Below are 22,746 nucleotides of genomic sequence, written 5' to 3'. Positions count from 1 at the left end.
GGGACACTTGGGACCCCCATGACCTTGGGGACCGTCCTAGGGTGCCCAAGGACTCTCATGGACTTGGAGACCTCCAGGGACACTTGGGACCCTCCTGGGATCCCCATGACCTTGGGGACCGCCCTAGGGTGCCCAAAGACCCTCACGGCCTTGGGGACCTCCAGGGACACTTGGGACCCTCCTGGGACCCTTGATGACTGCCATGGCTTTTAGGACGCCCAGGGACCCTTGGGGACTGCAAAGGCTTTGGAGACCCTCCTAAGGACATTTGGGGACCCCATAAGCTCAGGGACCCACTAGGGTGCCCAGGGGGCCCTGGGGAACCCCATGGCCTTGGGACCTGCAGTGACACTTGGGGACCCCCATGACATTGAGGACCCTCCCAGGACACCCAGGGACCTTCACAGGCCTAGGAACCCTGAGGGACACTGGGGGACCCTCCTAGGACCCCTATGGCCTTGGGGACCCTCAGGGACACTTGGAGACCCGGATTTTGGGGATATAGGTTCCACTAAAGGTGACACCATGGGTGACACCCCAGGCCACCCAAGCCTTTACTCGCTCCTTGGGTGGGCTCTCCTGGAGGTGGGGAGGTGGATTTGAGGTGCTCCCGGGGGTAGGCAGGGTGCCAGGGGAGGGGAATGTGGGTGCTGGGGGGGTGACCCTGCAGGTGACACCATGGATGATCTTGTGGTTGCCACCATGGGTGACGTCATGGGTGCTGGTCCTCCAGGGCTGCTTCTGTTCCTTGGGGTGGGCACTCCTGGTGGGAGGGATTTGGGGCGGGGGGGGATGTGGGTGATGCCACAGGTGACGCCGCGGGTGACGCCCCCAGGTTTCGCCCGCTCCTTCGGGCAGGAGCTCCCCGGGGGCGAGCGCCGCGAATGGATCAAGCCCATCATGTTCAGCGGTGGCATCGGGGCCATTGAGGACGCCCACGTCCGCAAGGAGCCCCCCCAGCCCGGTGAGCACCCCCAAATCTCCCTGGCACCCCAAAATCCTCTCTCCACACCCCCTAAATATCCCCTAGCACCCTCACATCCCCCCCAGCCCCGTGAGCACCCCCAAAACCCCATAGCACCCCCAAATCCCACCTAGACCTCCCTCTAGCACCCCTAAATCCCCCCAAATCCCCCCCCAGCACGGCCAAATCCCTCCCAGCACCCCCAGATCCTCCCGGCACCCCCAAATCTCCCTTCGGCACCCCTAGATACCTTCCAGCACCCCCAGACCACCCCCGGCCCGGTGAGCACCCCCAAATCCCCCCCACAGCACCCCCAAATCATCTCCACATCCCCCAAATCCCAACAGCACCCCAAAATCTTTCCTCAGCACCCCTAAATGCCCCCCAGCACCCCCCAATTTCCCCCCTAACTGGATGAGAGCCCCTAAACCTCTCTAGGAACCCCAAATCCCTATCAGGACCCCGAGGGACCCCCCCAACCCCCACCTATTCTCCCCCCAGGCTAGTGGGGACCCCAGGGGAACCCCAAATCCACCCCAGGGACCCCAAAGTCCCTGTGGGGACCCCAGGGGACCCCAATATCCCCCCAGGGACCCCCAAATCCCTGTGGGGACCTCAGGGAACCCCAAATCCCCCCCAGAGACCCCCCAAATCCCTGTGGGGACCCTGGGGGACCCCCACATCCCCCCCAGAGACCCCCAAATCCCTGTGAGGACCCCAGGGGATCCCAGTATCCCCCCAGAGACCCCCAAATCCCCATGCGGACCCCAGAGAGCCCCCATGTCCCCCCAGAGACCCCCAAATCCCTATGGGGACCCCAGAGGACCCCCATGACCCCCCGAGAGACCCCTCAATCCCCTTGGGGACCCCGGGGGAACCCCCAATTCCCCACGGGGCCCCCCCCAAACGGCACCGTGGCCCCCCCCCAGGGATGCTGGTGGTGAAGGTGGGGGGTCCCGTGTACCGCATCGGCGTCGGAGGGGGGGCCGCCTCCTCCGTGCAGGTAAGGGGGGGGTGACATTTCGGGGAGGCACCCAGGGGACCCCCCCGTCCCCTCCCCCCTGTCCCCTCCCCCGGGAAGAGCAGGGTGCTGGGGGGGGGCCTCCGGGGGGCACTGTCCCCAGAACGTCCCCTCACCAAGGTGTCCCTGTCCCCAGGGTGTCTCGTTTGCAGAGTGGCCCTTCCCTGAATGACCCCTCCCCTGAGTGTCCCCAACCCCAGGGTGACCCATCCCCAGGGTGTCACCATCTCCAGGACGTCCCTGTCCCCAGGGTGTCCCATCCCCAGTGTGTCTTGTCCCTAGGGTGTCCTGCCCCCAGGGTGACCCTGCCCCCAGGGTGTCTCCATCCCCAGGGTGTCCCATCCCCAGGGTGTCACCGTCCCCAGAGTGTCACCAACCCTAGGGTGTCCCATCTCCAGGATGTCCCTGTCCCCAGGGTTTCCCTTCCCTGGGTGTCCCATCCCCAGGGTGACCCTGCCCCCAGGGTGACCCTGCCTCCAGGGTGACCCTGCCCCCAGGGTGTCCCCATCCCCAGGGTGTCCCATCCCCAGGGTGTCATCGTCCCCAGGGTGTCACCAACCCTAGGGTGTCCCATCTCCAGGGCGTCCCCGTCCCCAGGGTGTCCCTTCCCTGGGTGTCCCCGTCCCCAAGGTGTCACTGTCCCCAGCAAGTCCTATCCCCAAGGCCTCCCTGTCCATCCCCAGGGAGTCCCCGTCCCCAGGGTGTCCCCTTCACCAGGGTGTCCTGTCCCAAGGGCATCCCTGTCCCCAGGGTGTCACCGTCCCCAGGGTGTCCCGTCCCCAGGGTGTCCCGTCCCAAGTCCATCCCCGTCCCCGCGGCGTCCCTACCCTGGCGGTGTCCCCACCCGTCCCCAGGTGCAGGGTGACAACGCGGCGGAGCGGGACGCGGGGGCGGTGCAGCGGGGTGACGCCGAGATGGAGCAGAAGATGAACCGGGTGCTGCGGGGCTGCGTGGAGAGCGGCGAGGACAACCCCGTGTGCAGCCTCCACGACCAGGGCGCTGGTGGCAACGGTAGGGGGACACCTTGGGGACGCCTTGAGGACATGGGGACACATGGGGACACCTTGGGGACACGGGGGGACACGGGGCCAGGTGGTGAGGACAACCCCGTGTGCAGCCTCCACAACCAGGGCGCTGGTGGCAACGGTAGGGGGACACCTCGGGGATGCCTTGAGGACATGGGGACACATGGGGACACCTTGGGGACATGGGGGGACACGGGGCCAGGTGGTGAGGACAACCCCGTGTGCAGCCTCCACGACCAGGGCGCTGGTGGCAACGGTAGGGGGACACCTCGGGGATGCCTTGAGGACACCTTGGAGACAGGGGGATGTGGGGGGGGGACACTGGGCAATAGAGGGGACCCAGGTGATGGGGGGGAGCGGAGAGGTCAGGGGTGACCCTGTGAGCACAGGGGGCACCCCAGGGTGTCCCTGGTGTCCCCAACGTCCCCGTGTCCCCAGGCAACGTCCTGAAGGAGATCAGCGAGCCGGCCGGGGCCATCATCTACGCCAGTCGCTTCCAGGTACCGCCACCCATGGGTGCCCCATCCCCAGGTGCCGCCCCACCCCTGGGTGCTCCCCAAAGCCCACCCGGTCCGTGGCACCGCCAGCCTGGGTGGCCCCTGATCGTAGAGCACCCTTGGGTGTCCCTGGCCCCAGGTGACCCAAGGTGCCTGCAACCCCAGGAGCACCTTGGGTGTCCCCATGTCCCCATAACCCCCTGTACACTCCCTGTCCTCATCACTCCCCCATCCTTCCCAGTCTCTGGAGCACCTTTGGGTGCCCTGACCCTGGACACCCCCCACCCTTATCCTCATCGTCCTCTGGACCCCTCCACCCCACCCCCAGACCACCCTTGGGTGCCCCTGACCCCAGGTGGCCCTGTGAGCCTGGAAGGACCCTTGGGTGCCCTTGACTCTGGGTGGCCCCCCTCCCCATCACCCCTCCAGACTCCCCCATCCCTGGAGCACCCCTGGGTGCCCCTGACCTTGGGTGGCCCCTTGACCCCAGGGAAACCTTGGGTGGTCCTGACCCCAGATGGCTCCAGGTGGCCCCATCCCTATCACCCCTCCAAAACCCCCCTGTCCCTGGAGCACCCCTGAGTGCCCTGGAGCCCAGACCCCACTCCCCATGCCCATCACCCCCCGCCCCCCGGAGCACCCGTGGGTGCTGACGGGCGGGCGCAGCTGGGCGACCCTACGCTGAGCCTGCTGGAGATCTGGGGGGCCGAGTACCAGGAGTCGAACGCGTTGCTGGTGTGGCCCTCGCGGGTGCCCTGGCTGCAGCGCCTGGCGCAGCGCGAGCGCTGTCCCCTGGACATCGTGGGCACCATCACCGGCGACGGGCGGGTAGGGGGACGTGGGGGACATGGGGAGGTGGGGGCACGTGAGGGACATGGGGGGACATGGAAGGACATGGGGGCATAGAGGGACGTGAGGAGATGGAAGGACATGGGGACATGGACATGGAGGGACATGGGGGGCATAGACATGGGGAGACATGAAGATGGAAGAACATGGGGGACATTGGGGGACACTGGGATTTTAGGGGGGACATGGCAGACCATGGAGGAACATGGAGGAGATATGGGACATGAGGAGCTATGGAGGGTCATAGGGAGATGGGAGAACATGGAAGGACATGGGGGACACGGGTGACATTGGGGGACATGGACATGGGGAGATATGGAGGGACATAGGGGGATTTGGGGGACATAGGGAGATGGGGGGACATGGAGGGACATGGGACATGGGGGACACGTGCAGATGGGACATGGAGGACCAGGAAGGGACATGGGGGACATGGAGGACGTGGGGGAACATGGAGGGACATGGGGGGGTTGGGGGTCCCTTTGGGTCAGTGGATCTCAGGGAGGTCCTGGGGCGGGTTCTGGGGTCCCCCGGGGTGACAGCAGTGGTGACAGAGGTGGTGACCATCCCCATTGACCCCCCCGGTCCCCGCAGATCGTGCTGGTGGACGACCTGGCGTCCCCCGTGCCTGAGGGGGGGTCCCACAAGGGGCTCCCCACGCCCGTCAACCTGGAGCTCGAGTGGGTGCTGGGCAAGATGCCCCGCAAGGTAAGGGGGCACCCATGGGTGGGTGGGGAGGGCGAGACCCTCTGGGGACCCCCATAGGGGACCTTCCAGTGGGACTGGGAACCCCCAGTAGGGACAGGGGTACCCCAAAGGGGACAAGGATAACCCAATGAGTATGGGGACCCCCCAGCGTTGGGGACACCCTATGGTGGGGACCATCCATAGCTGGGGACCCCCAGATTTGAGGACCCCTTGAAGAGCCTTGGGGCTGGGGACCCCCAAAAACGGGACCTCCATAGTCTCAGAAATACTCATTTTGGGGCCCCCCCCAGCTGGAGACACCCTAATTTTGGGACCCCCCAAGTCTTAGGTGCTGCCGTGGTTGATGTCCTCGTGGTCTAGGGACCGCTCCAGAGTTGAGGACCCCTCTGGGTGGGGCCCCTGAAATCCAGGCGCCCCCCTTGGTGCTGGCCATCCCCAGCCGCGAGGCCCACCCTGCTCTGCAGCACCCCAATTTCGGGCCTGCCCTGGGTGTGGGGCACCCCGATCCGTGGCCGGGGCACCCCCTGACCCCTGCGGGTGCCCCCCCAGGAGTTCATCCTGCACCAGGAGCCCCCCACCCTGCGCCCCCTGAGCCTGCCGCCGGAGCTGACGGTGCGCCAGGCGCTGGAGCGGGTGCTGCGCCTGCCGGCCGTGGCCAGCAAACGCTACCTCACCAACAAGGTACCCCCGGCCGTGGCACCCCCGGGTGCCCCTCGGGTCCCGCCACCATGGCACCTCTGTGGTCTCCGGCCCCTCCTGTGGCCTCAGGTCCCTTCCCTGGCCTCAGTCCCCTCCCATGGCCTCAATCCTCTCCCGTGACTGCCATCTACTCCGTGGCCTCCATCACCAACGTGGCCTCCATCACCAACGTGGCCACCATCTCCTCTGTGGCCTCGATCCCCTTCATGGCCTCGTTCCCCTCCCATGGCCTCCATCTCCTCCATGGCCACCATCTCCTCCGTGGCCTCAATACACTTTATGGCCTTATTCCTCTCTTCTAGCTCCATCATGATCTCCATCTTCTCCATGTTTTCGTTCTTCTCTGTGGCCTCGTTCCTCTCTCGTGGCTTCCATCTCCACTGTGCTCTCCATCACCAATGGGGCCACCATCTCCTCCGTGGCCTCGTTCCCCTCCCTGGCCTCGTTCCCCTCTCGTGGCCTCCATCTCCTCCGTGGCCTTCTCTATGGCCTCATTCCCCTTCCTGGTCTTTATCACCTCCGTGACCTTGATCCTCTTCATGGCCTACATCTGCTCCCGTGGCCTCCGTCTGCTCCGTGGCCTTGATCCTATCTGTGATGTCATTCCCCCATGTGGCCTCGATCCCCTCCATGGCCTCGTTCCTCCTCATGGCTTCGATCCCCTTTGTGGTCCCCATCCCTTTCCACAACCTCTGTCCCCTCCCTGGCCTCCATCTCCATCGTTGGCTCCATCTCCTCCGTGGCCTCCATTTTCTCCATGGCCTTAATCCCTTACCTGGTCTCAATGCTCTCTGTGGCCTCAATCCCCTTCGTGGTCTCGTTCCTCTTCCGTAGCCTCCTTCTCCTCCGTGGCCACCATCTCCTTCGTGGCCTCATTCTCTTTCCTGGCTTTGGTCCTCCATGGTCCTGATCCTCTTCATGGTCTCATTTCCCACCATGGTCTCCATCTCCTCCAGAACCTTGTTGCCCTTTGTGGCCTCGTTCCCTTCCATGGCCTCCATCCCCTCCATGGTCCTGATCCACTCCATGACCTCAATCCCGTCCCGTGACCCCAATCCCTGCAGCAGGTCCTTCGGCTCCTGCTCCGTGTCCCTCATGTGCCCCGGCCAACGTCCCTCCGATGTGTCCCAGCCTCTATCCCCATGTCCCCTATACGTCCCAACTGTGTCCCCCACGGCATGTCCCACCCCCTGTCCCCCCCATGTCACAGCTCGTGTCCCCCTCAAAGTCCCAGCCTGTATCCCCTGCGATGTGTCCCAACCCCTGTCCCCTGCAACATGTGCCGGCCTGCGTCCCCCACTAATGCTGCTCTCTGGGGGCAGGTGGACCGCTCGGTGACGGGGCTGGTGGCCCAGCAGCAGTGCGTGGGTCCCCTGCACACGCCGCTGGCCGACGTGGCCGTGGTGGCCCTGTCCCACTTTGACACGGTGGGGGCGGCCACGGCGCTGGGTGAGCAACCCATCAAGGGCCTCCTGGACCCGGCCGCCGGCGCCCGCCTTGCCCTCACCGAGGCCCTCACCAACCTCGTCTTCGCCCGCATCACCGACCTCCGTGTAAGTCCCTCCGCCACGGCCACCACGGGGTCCGTGGCATGGCCGTGGCACGGCTACGGGGGTCAGGGCTGGGTTATGGGATGGCCACGTAGCTCATGGCATGGCTATGGCACGGCCAAGGGGTCAAGGGATGGCCGTGAAGGTCATGGCATGGTTCTGCCATGGTCCTGGGAGGCACAGCATGGCTACGGCGTGGCCACGGGGTCATGGCATGGTTATGATGTGGCCATGAGGGTCATGGCATGGCTGCGGCACAGCCACAGGCGTCATGGCACGGTCACAGGGGTCACGGCTTGGCCCTGAAGGTCATGACTGGGCTTCGGCATGGCCATGGCGGTCATTTCATGACTATATCATGGCCCCGAAGGTCATGGCATGGCCACAGGGGTCAAGGCATGGCTGGAACATGGCCACGGGAGTCATGGTGTGGCTATTGCATGCCCACCAGCGTCATGGCATGGCCATAAAGGTCATGGCTTGTCTATGGTGTGGCCACAGGGGTCACAGCATGGCCACGGGGGTCACAGCGTGGCCATGGGTGTCAACAGCATGGTCATGGCATGGTCATGGCACGTGGCAAGGACCACGCCACGGCCATGCCACAGCCATGGGGGTCATGGCGTGACCATGGCACATGGCATAGACCACACCACGGCCATGCCACGCACATGGCATATCTACGGCATGTGGCATGACCATGCCACGGCCCCGCCACAGCCATGGGGGACACGTCACGGCCATGCCACAGCCACGGGGGATGTGCTATGGTCATGGAGTCCATTGCAAGGCCACACTATAGCCATGGAGACATGCCACGGCCATGGGGGACACACACGGCCATGGGGGACACACCACGGCCATGGTGGACACGCCATGGCCACGCCAAAGCCATGAGGACACGTCACGGCCATGGGAACACGCCAAAGCCAGCCATGGGGGACACGTCATGACCATGGGGGCACACCACGGCCATGGTGGACACGCCATGGCCACACCAAAGCCATGGGGACACGTCACGGCCATGGGAACATGCCAAAGCCAGCCATGGGGGACACGTCATGACCTTGGGGGCACACCACGGTCATGGTGGACACGCCATGGCCACACCAAAGCCATGGGGACACGTCATGACCATGGGGACATGCCACAGCCATGGGGGACATGCCATGGCCACAGGGGACAGGCCACAGCCACGCCATAGCCACGGGGCCACCTCATGGCCGTGCCTTGGGGCAGTTTGGGGGGTAAAAAGGGGCATTTGGGGGGCTTTAGGGGGTGGTTTTGAGGGTAAAAGTGGGCGTTTTGGGACATTGGGGGGACAGGAAGGGGGCAGGTCAGTGTGTCTGACTGTCCCCTCTGTACCCCCCCCTTTCTTTTTGTGTCCCTGTGTCCCCATGTCCTGTCCCCCATGTTCCCCTGTCCCTGTGTCCCTTGTCCCCATGTCCCCTGTTCCCATGTCCCCATGTCCTGTGTCCCCATGTCCTGTCCCCCCACGTTCCCCTGTCCCCATGTCCCTTGTCCCCATGTCCCTGTGCCCCCACATCCTCCTGTCCCCATGTCTCGTGTCCCCATGTGTCCCCACATCGCTATGTCCCTTGTCCCCGTGCCCCCGTCTCCATGTCCCGTGTCCCTATGTCCCCTTGTCCTGTCCCATGTCCCTCTTCCCCATGTCCCTGTGTCCCCTGTCCCCATATCCCCATGTCCCCTTGTGCCCATGCCCCCCTGTCCCCGTGTCCCATGTCCCTATGTCCCCATGTCCTGTCCCATGTTCCGTTGTCCCCATGTCCCTATGTCCCCATATTCTCATGTCCCCATGTTCCCTTGTCCCCATATCCTGTGTCCCTATGTCCCCATGTCCTGTCCCATGTCCCTCTTCCCCATGTCCCTGTGTCCCCCTGTCCCCATATCCTCATGTCCCCATGTCCCCTTGTCCCCATACTCCTCATATCCTGTCCCCCATGTCCCTTGTCCCCATATCCTCATGTGCCCATGTCCCCCCATCCCCGTGTCCTGTGTCCCCGTGTCCCCATGTCCCGTGTCCCCATGCCCCCCATCCCCATGTCTTGTGTCCCCATGTCCCATGTCCCCATGTCCCCCCATCCCCATGTCCCATGTCCCTTATCCCCATGTCCCCATGTCCCCTCATCCCCATGTCTTGTGTCCCCATGTCCCCGTGTCCCCATGTCCCCCCATCCCCATGTCTTGTGTCCCCATGTCCCGTGTCCCCATGCCCCCATCCCCATGTCTTGTGTCCCCATGTCCCGTGTCCCCATGTCCCCCCATCCCCATGTCCCGTGTCCCCATGTCCCCATGTCCCGTGTCCCCATGTCCCCCCATCCCCATGTCCCATGTCCCTTATCCCCATGTCCCCATGTCCCCCCATCCCCATGTCTTGTGTCCCCATGTCCCGTGTCCCCATGTCCCCCCATCCCCATGTCTCGTGTCCCCATGTGCCCCCATCCCCATGTCTTGTGTCCCCATGTCCCGTGTCCCCATGTCCCCCCATCCCCATGTCCCCATTTCCCGTGTCCCCATGTCCCCCCCATCCCCATGTCCCATGCCCCGTGTCCCCATGTCCCATGTCCCCATGTCCCCCCATCCCCATGTCTTGTGTCCCCATGTCCCATGTCCTGTGTCCCCATGTCCCATATCCCGTGTCCCCATGTGTCCCCGCATCCCCGTGTCCCCTACGTCCCTTGTCCCCCGGGACCCCGCAGGACGTGAAGTGCTCGGGCAACTGGATGTGGGGGGGGAAGGAGGGGGCGGCGGGGGGGGCGCTGGCGGCCGCCTGCGGGGGCCTCTGCCACCTCCTGGGCCACCTCGGCGTCGCCCTGGACGGCGGCAAGGACTCGCTGGCCATGGCCGCCCGCCTGCCCGCCCGGCCCGCCCCCGTCCGCGCCCCCGGTGCGCCCCCCGCCGCGGGCGGCTGCTATGGGGGGGGACCTGGGGGGCTGCTATGGGGGAACCTGGGGGGGCGGCTATGGGGGGCACCCTGGGGGGCTGCTATGGGGGGGGACCTGGGGGGCTGCTATGGGGGGGGGCCTGGGGGTGGCTATGGGGGGACCTGGGGGTGGCTATGGGGGGGGGACCTGGGGGGCTGCTATGGGGGGACCTGGGGGGTGGCTATGGGGGGGACCTGGGGGGCTGCTATGGGGGGGGACCTGGGGGGCTGCTATGGGGGGGCCTGGGGGTGGCTATGGGGGGGACCTGGGGGGCTGCTATGGGGGCACCCTGGGGGGCTGCTATGGGGGGGGACCTGGGGGGCTGCTATGGGGGGACCTGGGGGTGGCTATGGGGGGACCTGGGGGGCTGCTATGGGGGGACCTGGGGGGCTGCTATGGGGGGGGGACCTGGGGGTGGCTATGGGGGCACCCTGGGGGGGCAGCTATGGGGGGGGGACCTGGGGGACTGCTATGGGGGGGCCTGGGGGTGGCTATGGGGGGACCTGGGGGGCTGCTATGGGGGGGCCTGGGGGGGCTGCTATGGGGGGACCTGGGGGTGGCTATGGGGGGGGACCTGGGGGTGGCTATGGGGGGGGGGACCTGGGGGGCTGCTATGGGGGCACCCTGGGGGGTGGCTATGGGGGGACCTGGGGGGCTGCTATGGGGGGGGACCTGGGGGGCAGCTATGGGGGGACCTGGGGGGTGGCTATGGGGGGGGACCTGGGGGGCTGCTATGGGGGCACCCTGGGGGGCTGCTATGGGGGGGGACCTGGGGGGCTGCTATGGGGGGACCTGGGGGGGCGGCTATGGGGGCACCCTAGGGGGCTGCTATGGGGGGGGACCTGGGGGGCTGCTATGGGGGGGACCTGGGGGGCTGCTATGGGGGCACTCTGGGGGGCTGCTATGGGGGGGGACCTGGGGGGCTGCTATGGGGGGACCTGGGGGGCTGCTATGGGGGGGGACCTGGGGGGCTGCTATGGGGGGACCTGGGGGGGCGGCTATGGGGGGGACCTGGGGGTGGCTATGGGGGGACCTGGGGGGCTGCTATGGGGGGGCACCCTGGGGGCTGCTATGGGGGGGGCACAGGGGCTGCTATGGGGGGACCTGGGGGGCTGCTATGGGGGGACCTGGGGGTGGCTATGGGGGCACCCTGGGGGTGGCTATGGGGGGACCTGGGGGGCTGCTATGGGGGGGGACCTGGGGGGCTGCTATGGGGGGGGCACAGGGGCTGCTATGGGGGGGGCACAGGGGCTGCTATGGGGGGACCTGGGGGGCTGCTATGGGGGGGGACCTGGGGGGCTGCTATGGGGGGGGCACAGGGGCTGCTATGGGGGGGCACCCTGGGGGGCTCCCGCGGCCCTGACCCCCCCGCCGCCCCCCACCCCGTCCCAGGCACCCTGGTGGTCTCCGCTTACGCCGTGTGTCCCGACGTCACGGCCACCGTCACCCCCGACCTCAAGTGTCCTGAGGGCCAAGGTGGGGGGGGGGCAGCAGCACCCATGGGTGCCCTGCAGGGTGCGAGGGGCTGGGACCCCTGGGAGGGTCTCCCCCAGGGGTGTTTGGGAGGTGTCACCCAGGGGTGCAGGGGTGTCACCTCCTGGTGGGTCTGGGGGGGGATCCCGTGAGTGCAGGGACGGTGGTGTGGGTGCAGGGGGGTCCCGTGGGTGCCGTCCCCCCCGTGACGGGTGCCGTGGGTGCAGGGACGGTGGTGTGGGTGCAGGGGGGTCCCGTGGGTGCCGTCCCCCCCGTGACGGGTGCCGTGGGTGCAGGGACGGTGGTGTGGGTGCAGGGGGGTCCCGTGGGTGCCGTCCCCCCCGTGACGGGTGCCGTGGGTGCAGGGACGGTGGTGTGGGTGCAGGGGGGTCCCGTGGGTGCCGTCCCCCCCGTGACAGGTGCCGTGGGTGCAGGGACAGTGGTGTGGGTGCAGGGGGGTCCCGTGGGTGCCGTCCCCTCCGTGACGGGTGCCGTGGGTGCAGGGACAGTGCTGTGGGTGCAGGGGGGTCCCGTGGGTGCCGTCCCCCCCGTGACGGGTGCCGTGAGTGCAGGGACGGTGGTGTGGGTGCAGGGGGGTCCCGTGGGTGCCGTTCCCCCCCGTGACGGGTGCCGTGAGTGCAGGGACGGTGGTGTGGGTGCAGGGGGGTCCCGTGGGTGCCGTCCCCCCCGTGACGGGTGCCGTGGGTGCAGGGACGGTGGTGTGGGTGCAGGGGGGTCCCGTGGGTGCCGTCCCCCCCGTGACGGGTGCCGTGGGTGCAGGGACGGTGGTGTGGGTGCAGGGGGGTCCCGTGGGTGCCGTCCCCCCCGTGACGGGTGCCGTGGGTGCAGGGACGGTGGTGTGGGTGCAGGGGGGTCCCGTGGGTGCCGTCCCCCCCGTGACGGGTGCCGTGGGTGCAGGGACGGTGCTGTGGGTGCCCCTGAACCCGGGCCGGCACCGGTTGGGGGGCAGCGCCCTGGCCCAGGTCTTCTCCCAGCTGGGTGACGCCTGCCCGGACCTGGAGCACCCCGAGGTGCTGGCGGCCGCCTTCCGCGTCACCCAGGAGCTGCTGTGCGGTGGGTGTCCCCCCCCCCAACAGAGGGGGTCCTGGGGGGGTTATGGGGTGCTAGGGGGCGTAACCGGGGCATAATTGGGTGCTATGGGGCCGTCAGGGGGGTCTTTGGGTTATTGGGTGCTATGGGGGGTAATTGGGTGTTATGGAGGGATTAGGGGGTAATTGGGTGCTATAGGGTGTGACTGGGTGCTATGGGGGGGCTTGGGGGGATTGGGTGCTATGGGGTGTAATTGGGTGCTATGGGGGATTGGGGGGGTCACCGGGGGGCTATAGGGTATAATTGGGTGCTATGGGGGGTTGGGGGGTCATGGGAGGCTGTATGGGGGGGTCATTAGGGGTCCCTGCAGGAGCTATGGGGGGTGTAATTGGGTGCTATAGGGGGCTTTGAGGGGGTCAGGGGGGTAACTGGGTGCCATGGGGGGTTGGGAGGTCATTGGGGGGGGCTATGGGGGGGTAATTGGGTGCCATGGGGGGTTGGGGAGGTCATGGGGGGCTATGGGGGGTAATTGGGTGCCATGAGGGGGTTGGGGAGGTCATGGGGGGGGCTATGGAGGGTAATTGGGTGCCATGGGGGGATTGGGGAGGTCATGGGGGGGGCTATGGGGGGTAATTGGGTGCCATGGGGGGGTTGGGGAGGTCATTGGGGGGGCTATGGAGGGTAATTGGGTGCCATGGGGGGTTGGGGAGGTCATTGGGGGGGGCTATGGGGGGTAATTGGGTGCCATGGGGGGGTTGGGGAGGTCATGGGGGGCTATGGGGGGTAATTGGGTGCCATGGGGGGGTTGGGGAGGTCATGGGGGGGGCTATGGGGGGTAATTGGGTGCCATGGGGGGGTTGGGGAGGTCATTGGGGGGGGCTATGGGGGGTAATTGGGTGCCATGGGGGGGTTGGGGAGGTCATGGGGGGCTACGGGGGGTAATTGGGTGCCATGGGGGGGTTGGGGAGGTCATGGGGGGCTATGGGGGGTAATTGGGTGCCATGGGGGGGTTGGGGAGGTCATGGGGGGCTATGGGGGGTAATTGGGTGCCATGGGGGGATTGGGGAGGTCATGGGGGGGGCTATGGGGGGCAATTGGGTGCCATGGGGGGGTTGGGGAGGTCATGGGGGGCTATGGGGGGTAATTGGGTGCCATGGGGGGGTTGGGGAGGTCATGGGGGGCTATGGGGGGTAATTGGGTGCCATGGGGGGGTTGGGAGGTCATTGGGGGGGGCTATGGGGGGTAATTGGGTGCCATGGGGGGGTTTGGGAGGTCATGGGGGGCTATGGGGGGTAATTGGGTGCCATGGGGGGGTTGGGGAGGTCATGGGTGGCTATGGGGGGTAATTGGGTGCCATGGGGGGGTTGGGGAGGTCATTGGGGGGGCTATGGAGGGTAATTGGGTGCCATGGGGGGGTTGGGGAGGTCATTGGGGGGGGCTATGGGGGGTAATTGGGTGCCATGGGGGGGTTGGGGAGGTCATTGGGGGGGCTATGGAGGGTAATTGGGTGCCATGGGGGGGTTGGGGAGGTCATTGGGGGGGGCCTATGGGGGGTAATTGGGTGCCATGGGGGGGTTGGGGAGGTCATGGGGGGCTACGGGGGGTAATTGGGTGCCATGGGGGGGTTGGGGAGGTCATGGGGGGGGCTATGGGGGGTAATTGGGTGCCATGAGGGGGTTGGGGAGGTCATTGGGGGGGGCTATGGGGGGTAATTGGGTGCCATGGGGGGGTTGGGGAGGTCATGGGGGGCTACGGGGGGTAATTGGGTGCCATGAGGGGGTTGGGGAGGTCATTGGGGGGGGCTATGGGGGGTAATTGGGTGCCATGGGGGGGTTGGGAGGTCATGGGGGGCTATGGGGGGTAATTGGGTGCCATGGGGGGGTTGGGGAGGTCATTGGGGGGGGCTATGGGGGGTAATTGGGTGCCATGGGGGGGTTGGGGAGGTCATGGGGGGCTATGGAGGGTAATTGGGTGCCATGGGGGGGTTGGGGAGGTCATTGGGGGGGCTATGGAGGGTAATTGGGTGCCATGGGGGGGTTGGGAGGTCATTGGGGGGGCTATGGAGGGTAATTGGGTGCCATGGGGGGATTGGGGAGGTCATGGGGGGCTACGGGGGGTAATTGGGTGCCATGGGGGGGTTGGGAGGTCATTGGGGGGGGCTATGGGGGGGTAATTGGGTGCCATGGGGGGTTGGGGAGGTCATTGGGGGGGCTATGGAGGGTAATTGGGTGCCATGGGGGGGTTGGGGAGGTCATTGGGGGGGGCTATGGGGGGTAATTGGGTGCCATGGGGGGGTTGGGGAGGTCATTGGGGGGGCTATGGAGGGTAATTGGGTGCCATGGGGGGGTTGGGGAGGTCATGGGGGGCTACGGGGGGTAATTGGGTGCCATGGGGGGGTTGGGGAGGTCATGGGGGGGGCTATGGGGGGTAATTGGGTGCCATGGGGGGGTTGGGGAGGTCATTGGGGGGGGCTATGGGGGGTAATTGGGTGCCATGGGGGGGTTGGGGAGGTCATTGGGGGGGCTATGGAGGGTAATTGGGTGCCATGGGGGGGTTGGGGAGGTCATTGGGGGGGGCTATGGGGGGTAATTGGGTGCCATGGGGGGGTTGGGGAGGTCATTGGGGGGGCTATGGAGGGTAATTGGGTGCCATGGGGGGGTTGGGGAGGTCATTGGGGGGGGCTATGGGGGGTAATTGGGTGCCATGGGGGGGTTGGGGAGGTCATGGGGGGCTATGGGGGGTAATTGGGTGCCATGGGGGGGTTGGGGAGGTCATGGGGGGGGCTATGGGGGGTAATTGGGTGCCATGGGGGGGTTGGGGAGGTCATTGGGGGGGGCTATGGGGGGTAATTGGGTGCCATGGGGGGATTGGGGAGGTCATTGGGGGGGCTATGGAGGGTAATTGGGTGCCATGGGGGGTTGGGGAGGTCATTGGGGGGGCTATGGGGGGTAATTGGGTGCCATGGGGGGGTTGGGGGGTCATGGGGGGGGCTATGGGGGGTAATTGGGTGCCATGGGGGGGTTGGGAGGTCATGGGGGGCTATGGGGGGATTTGGGGGGGTTTGGGGGGGTTGGGGAGGTCATGGGTGGCTATGGGGGGTAATTGGGTGCCATGGGGGGGTTGGGAGGTCATGGGGGGCTATGGGGGGATTTGGGGGGGTTTGGGGGGGTTGGGGAGGTCATGGGTGGCTATGGGGGGTAATTGGGTGCCATGGGGGGGTTGGGAGGTCATGGGGGGGGCTATGGGGGGTAATTGGGTGCCATGGGGGGGTTGGGAGGTCATGGGGGGCTATGGAGGGATTTGGGAGGGCTTGGGGGGGTGTCACATCCTGGCGGGGCGCAGAGCGGGTGCTGAGCGCCGGCCACGACGTCAGCGACGGGGGGCTGCTGGGCTGCGCCCTGGAGATGGCCTTCGCCGGCAACTGCGGGCTGCGGCTCGACGTCCCCGCCGGGCCACCCGGCGTCACCCGTGAGTGACGCTGCCACCGCCCCGGGGACGCCGCCCCCCCCCCGGGGGACGCCTCCGCCCTGGGGACACCCTCACCCTGGGGACACCCTCCCCGTGGGGACACCTCCGCCCTGGGGACACCCTCACCCTGGGGACACCCTCCCCGTGGGGACACCTCCGCCCTGGGGACATCCTACCTTGGGGACACCACGAGCCATGGGGACACCACCACCCTTGGGGACACATCCACCCTGGGGACACCTCCACCCTGGGGACATCCTACCTTGGGGACACCACCACCCTGGGGACCCCTCCACCCTGGGGACACCTCCACCCTGGGGACATCCTACCTTGGGGACACCACCACCCTTGGAGACACCTCCACCCTGGGGACACCTCCACCCTGGGGACATCCTACCTTGGGGACATCCTACCTTGGGGACACCTCCACCCTGGGGACACCTCCACCCTGGGGACATCCTACCTTGGGGACACCACCACCGTTGGGGACCCCTCCACCTTGGGGACACCTCTACCCTGGGGACACCTCCACCCTGGGGACATCCTACCTTGGGGACACCACCACTCTTGGGGACACCTCCACCCTGGGGACACCTCCACCCTGGGGACATCCTACCTTGGGGACATCCTACCTTGGAGACACCTCCACCCTGGGGACACCTCCACCCTGGGGACATCCTACCTTGGGGACATCCTACCTTGGGGACACCACCACCGTTGGGGACCCCTCCACCCTGGGGACATCCTACCTTGGGGACATCCTACCTTGGAGACACCTCCACCCTGGGGACACCTCCACCCTGGGAACATCCTACCTTGGGGACATCCTACCTTGGGGACACCTCCACCCTGGGGACACCTCCACCCTGGGAACATCCTACCTTGGGGACATCCTACCTTGGAGACACCTCCACCCTGGGGACACCTCCACCCTGGGGACATCCTACCTTGGGGACATCCTACCTTGGAGACACCTCCACCCTGGGGACACCTCCACCCTGGGAACATCCTACCTTGGGGACATCCTACCTTGGGGACACCACCACCATTGGGGACACCTCCACCCTGGGGACACCTCTACCCTGGGGACACCTCCACCCTGGGGACATCCTACCTTGGGGACACCACCACCCTTGGGGACACCTCCACCCTGGGGACACCTCCACCCTGGGGACATCCTACCTTGGGGACACCACCACCGTTGGGGACACCTCCACCCTGGGGACACCTCCACCCTGGGGACATCCTACCTTGGGGACACCACCACCCTTGGGGACACCTCCACCCTGGGGACACCTCCACCCTGGGGACATCCTACCTTGGGGACATCCTACCTTGGGGACACTTCCACCCTGGGGATATCCTCACCCTGGGGACACTCACCTTGGGGAAACCTCCACCCTTGGGGACATCCTACCTTGGGGACATCCTACCCTGGGGACACCCACCCTGGGGACACCTCCACCCTGAGAACACCCTCACCCTTGGGGACACCTCACCCTGGGGACACCTCCACCTTGGGGACATCCTTCCTTGGGGACACCCACCCTGGGGACACCTCCACCCTGAGGACACCCTCACCCTTGGGGATGCCTCCACCCTGGGGACACCCCACCTTGGGGACAGCACCCCCTGGTCTTTTCTTGGTGCCCCATGTCCCCATACCACATGCCCCACCATGTCCCCCTGCCCCCCCTGTGTCCTCACGTCCTTGTGTCCCTGCTCCGATGTCCCCGTGGCCCCACGTCCCCACGTCCCTGTGTCCCTGCTCCTGTGTCCCCGTGTCCCCATGTCGCCCTGTCCCTGCTCCTGTGTCCCCATGTCCCTGTGTCCCTGCTCCCATGTCTGTGCGGCCCCGTGTCCCCATGTCCCCGCAGCCCCATGTCCCCACATCCCCCTGTCCCTGCTCTCATGTCCCAGTGTCCCCGTGTCCCCAGGTCCCCGTGGCCCCGTGGCCCCACATGCCCATGTCCCTGCTCCTGTGTCCTCGTGTCCCCGTGTCCCCATGTCCCTGCTCCTGTGTCCCCATGTCCCCACATGCCCATGTCCCTGCTCCTGTGTCCTCGTGTCCCCAAGGCCTCGTGTCCCTGCTCCTGTGTCCCCATGGCCCCGTGTCCCCATGTCCCCCTGTCCCTGCTCCTGTGTCCTCGTGTCCCCATGTCCCCGTGTCCCCGTGTCCCTGCTCCCGTGTCCCATCCACATGTCCCCGTGTCCCTGCTCCTGTGTCCTCGTGTCCCCACGTTGCCGTGTCCCCATGTCCCCCGCGGCCCCGTGTCCCTGCTCCCGTGTCCCCACGTCCCCACGTCCCCGTGTCCCTGCTCCCACGTCCCCACGTCCCCGTGTCCCCTGCGGGCCCATGTCTCTGCTCCTGCGTCCCCGTGTCCCCACGTGCCCATGTCGCTGCTCCTGTGTCCTCCTGTCCCCATGTCCCCCATGTCCCCGTGTCCCCTGCAGCCCCGTGTCCCTGCTCCCGTGTCCCCACGTCCCCACGTCCCCGTGTCCCTGCTCCCGTGTCCTCGTGTCCCCATGTCCCCGTGTCCCTGCTCCCGTGTCCCCATGTCCCCACGTGCCCATGTCCCTGCTCCCGTGTCCTCGTGTCCCCACGTGCCCATGTCCCTGCTCCTGTGTCCCCACGTCCCCACGTGCCCATGTCCCTGCTCCTGTGTCCCCATGTCCCTGTGTCCCTGCTCCCGTGTCCCCACGTCCCCACGTCCCCGTGTCCCTGCTCCCGTGTCCTCGTGTCCCCATGTCCCCGTGTCCCTGCTCCTGTGTCGCCATGTCCCCACGTGCCCGTGTCCCCCGTGGCCCTGTGTCCCTGCTCCCGTGTCCCCGTGTCCCCACGTGCCCATGTCGCTGCTCCTGTGTCCTCCTGTCCCCATGTCCCCCATGTCCCCGTGTCCCCTGCAGCCCCGTGTCCCTGCTCCCGTGTCCTCGTGTCCCCACGTCCCCGTGTCCCTGCTCCCGTGTCCTCGTGTCCCCATGTCCCCGTGTCCCTGCTCCTGTGTCGCCATGTCCCCACGTGCCCGTGTCCCCCGTGGCCCTGTGTCCCTGCTCCCGTGTCCCCATGTCCCCACGTGCCCATGTCCCTGCTCCCGTGTCCTCGTGTCCCCACGTGCCCATGTCCCTGCTCCTGTGTCCCCACGTCCCCACGTGCCCATGTCCCTGCTCCTGTGTCCCCATGTCCCTGTGTCCCTGCTCCCGTGTCCCCACGTCCCCACGTCCCCGTGTCCCTGCTCCCGTGTCCTCGTGTCCCCATGTCCCCGTGTCCCTGCTCCTGTGTCGCCATGTCCCCACGTGCCCATGTCCCCCGTGGCCCTGTGTCCCTGCTCCCGTGTCCCCGCGTCCCCACGTGCCCATGTCCCTGCTCCCGTGTCCCCGCGTCCCCACGTCCCCGTGTCCCCCGCGGCCCCACGTCCCCCGTGGCCCTGTGTCCCTGCTCCTGTGTCCTTGTGTCCCCACGTCCCCGTGTCCCTGCTCCCACGTCCCCACATCCCCGTGTCCCCCGCGGCCCCGTGTCCCCGCGTCCCCACGTGCCCGTGTCCCCCGCGGCCCCGTGTCCCCACATGCCCGTGTCCCTGCTCCCGCGTCCCCACGCGTCCCCACGCGCCCGTGTCCCCCGCGTCCCCGCGTCCCCGCGCGTCCCCACGTGCCCGCGTCGCCGGCAGCGCTGGCGGTGCTCTTCGCCGAGGAGCCGGGGCTGCTGCTGGAGGTGGCCGCGGGGGACGCGGTGGCCGTGAGCCGGCGCTACCAGGCCAGCGGCGTCCAGTGCCTGTCGCTGGGCCGCAGCGGGCCCCGGGGTCCCCAGGCCACGGTGAGCCGCCGCGGGGACACGCCACGGACACGCCAGGGACACGCGGGGGCGCCCGGGGACGAGGGGTGACACGGGGCGGGGGCCAGGGTGGCCGCGGGGGGAGCCGAGGTGCTGGCCGAGCCCGTGGCCACGGGCTCCGGGTGCGCGTGGCCTGTTCCGCATGCGTGTGCTTGGTATGTGCTTAGCGTGTGCGTGACGCGGGGCGCCACGGGCAGGTGCGGGTGGCCGTGGGGGGCGCCGAGGTGCTCTCAGCACCCATAACCACCCATTTGTGCCCACCTGGGCACAACGGCCCAGGCCCAACGGGCCGTTCTGGTTGCATGTGCTTAGCGTGTGCTTAGCGTGTGCGTGACGCAGCTCGTCCCTGGCAGGTGCGGGTGGCCGTGGGGGGCACCGAGGTGCTCTCAGCACCCATAACCACCCATTTGTGCCCACCTGGGGCCTACACGGGCCGTTCTGGTTGCGTGTGCTTGGCGTGTGCTTAGCGTGTGCGTGACGCAGCTCGCCCCTGGCAGGTGCGGGTGGCCGTGGGGGGCACCGAGGTGCTCTCAGCACCCATAACCGCCCATTTGTGCCCACCTGGGGGCTACACGTGCTGTTCTGGTTGCATGTGCTTAGCGTGTGCTTAGCGTGTGCGTGACGCAGCTCGTCCCTGGCAGGTGCGGGTGGCCGTGGGGGGCGCCGAGGTGCTCTCAGCACCCATAACCGCCCATTTGTGCCCACCTGGGGGCTACACGTGCTGTTCTGGTTGCGTGTGCTTAGCGTGTGCTTAGCGTGTGCGTGACCCAGCTCGCCCCTGGCAGGTGCGGGTGGCCGTGGGGGGCGCCGAGGTGCTCTCAGCACCCATAACCGCCCATTTGTGCCCACCTGGGGGCTACACGTGCTGTTCTGGTTGCGTGTGCTTAGCGTGTGCTTAGCGTGTGCGTGACCCAGCTCGCCCCTGGCAGGTGCGGGTGGCCGTGGGGGGCGCCGAGGTGCTCTCAGCACCCATAACCGCCCATTTGTGCCCACCTGGGGCCTACACGGGCCGTTCTGGTTGCGTGTGCTTAGCGTGTGCTTAGCATGTGCGTGACGCGGGACACTCCTGGCAGGTGCGGGTGGCCGTGGGGGGCGCCGAGGTGCTCTCAGCACCCATAACCGCCCATTTGTGCCCACCTTGGGCCTACACGTGCTGTTCTGGTTGCGTGTGCTTAGCGTGTGCTTAGCATGTGCGTGACACGGGACACTCCTGGCAGGTGCGGGTGGCCGTGGGGGGCGCCGAGGTGCTCTCAGCACCCATAACCGCCCATTTGTGCCCACCTTGGGCCTACACGTGCTGTTCTGGTTGCGTGTGCTTAGCGTGTGCTTAGCGTGTGCGTGACACGGGACACTCCTGGCAGGTGCGGGTGGCCGTGGGGGGCGCCGAGGTGCTCTCAGCACCCATAACCGCCCATTTGTGCCCACCTGGGGCCTACACGGGCCGTTCTGGTTGCGTGTGCTTGGCGTGTGCTTAGCGTGTGCGTGACGCAGCTCGTCCCTGGCAGGTGCGGGTGGCCGTGGGGGGCGCCGAGGTGCTCTCGGAGGCCGTGGCCGAGCTGCGGGCGCTCTGGGAGGCCACGAGCTTCGCGCTGGAGCGGCTGCAGGCGGCGCCGGGCTGCGTGGCCCAGGAGGAGGCCGGCCTGGCCCGGCGCCGCGGCCCCGGCTACCGCCTCCCCTTCGAGCCCGCGCTCGAGCCCCCCCTGCTCCGCCGCCTGGGTGCGTGGCGCTTCGGGCGGGGGGGGGGAGCACCCTGGGGTGGGGGGGGTCTTGGGCGGGGGGTCCCTGGGGTGGGGGGGCAGCTGGGGGGACCTATGGGTGGGGGTACTTGGGGGGTCCCTAGGGTGGGGGGAGCACCTGGGGGGGTCCCTAAGATGGGGGGGACCTATGGGTGGGGGGTCTTGAGGGGGTCCCTAGGGTAGGGGGAGCACCTGGGGGGACCTATGGGTGGGGGGTCCCTGGGGTGGGGGGTCCCTGGGGGGGACCTATGGATGGGGGGTCTTGGGGGGTCCCTAGGGTGGGGGGGCAGCTAGAGGGGCGCTTGGGGGGGTCTGAGGGGTTCCCTAGGATGGGGGGAGCACTTGGGGGGACCTATGGGTGGGGGGTCCCTAAGGTGGGGGGGACCTGGGGGAGACCTGTGGGTGGGGGGTTTTGAGGGGGTCCCTAGGGTGGGGGGGGCAGCTGAGGGACCCATGGGTGGGGGGTCTTGGGTGGTCCCTAGGGTGGGGGGCACCTAGAGGGGCGCTTGGGGGTCTTGGGTCCTATGGGTGGGGGGAGCACCTGGGGGGACCTATGGGTGGGGGGGGTCCCTAAGGTGGGGGGGACCTATGGGTGGGGGGTCTTGGGGTCTCTAGGGTGGGGAGGCACCTGAGGAGGACCCATGGGTGGGGGTCTTGGGGGGTGTCCCTAAGGTGGGGGGGCAGCTGGGGGACCCATGGGTGGGGGGTCTTGGGTTGTTCCTATGGTGGGGGGGCACCTGGAGGGGTCTTAGGGGGTCCTACGGGTGGGGGGGGCACCTGGAGGTGCCCTTGGGGGGGGCAACTGGGGGCTTGGGGATCCTTAGGGTGGGTGACTTGGGGGACCCATGGGGGGGTCATGGGGGGGGTCTGAGGGGGGCCACTGGGTTCCTTCGGGTGGGGGGGGCACCCTAGGGTGGGGAGTCATGGGGGGG

At 67.5% G+C, this 22,746-nt stretch overlaps 1 protein-coding gene across 3 annotated transcripts in view; it reads left to right on the top strand.

The window, feature by feature from the left end:
* Positions 1-22,746, top strand: part of PFAS (phosphoribosylformylglycinamidine synthase) — a 44,208-nt gene that overhangs the window by 15,717 nt on the left and 5,745 nt on the right. For all 3 annotated transcript variants that reach the window (XM_068924053.1, XM_068924054.1, XM_068924052.1), the window contains exons 11-24: positions 836-964; positions 1,894-1,967; positions 2,840-2,996; positions 3,449-3,510; positions 4,174-4,335; positions 4,951-5,064; positions 5,614-5,745; positions 7,086-7,316; positions 10,034-10,220; positions 11,651-11,734; positions 12,650-12,805; positions 16,124-16,249; positions 19,915-20,060; positions 21,584-21,794. In XM_068924053.1, the coding sequence (XP_068780154.1) occupies positions 836-964; positions 1,894-1,967; positions 2,840-2,996; positions 3,449-3,510; positions 4,174-4,335; positions 4,951-5,064; positions 5,614-5,745; positions 7,086-7,316; positions 10,034-10,220; positions 11,651-11,734; positions 12,650-12,805; positions 16,124-16,249; positions 19,915-20,060; positions 21,584-21,794 (1,971 nt within the window). The remainder of the gene's footprint in view (positions 1-835; positions 965-1,893; positions 1,968-2,839; positions 2,997-3,448; positions 3,511-4,173; positions 4,336-4,950; positions 5,065-5,613; positions 5,746-7,085; positions 7,317-10,033; positions 10,221-11,650; positions 11,735-12,649; positions 12,806-16,123; positions 16,250-19,914; positions 20,061-21,583; positions 21,795-22,746) is intronic.

The sequence above is a fragment of the Struthio camelus genome, chromosome 37 (genome assembly GCF_040807025.1).
Source record: "Struthio camelus isolate bStrCam1 chromosome 37, bStrCam1.hap1, whole genome shotgun sequence".
NCBI classification, from domain to species: domain Eukaryota; kingdom Metazoa; phylum Chordata; class Aves; order Struthioniformes; family Struthionidae; genus Struthio; species Struthio camelus.
This window is presented reverse-complemented; position numbering and strand designations above follow the sequence as displayed.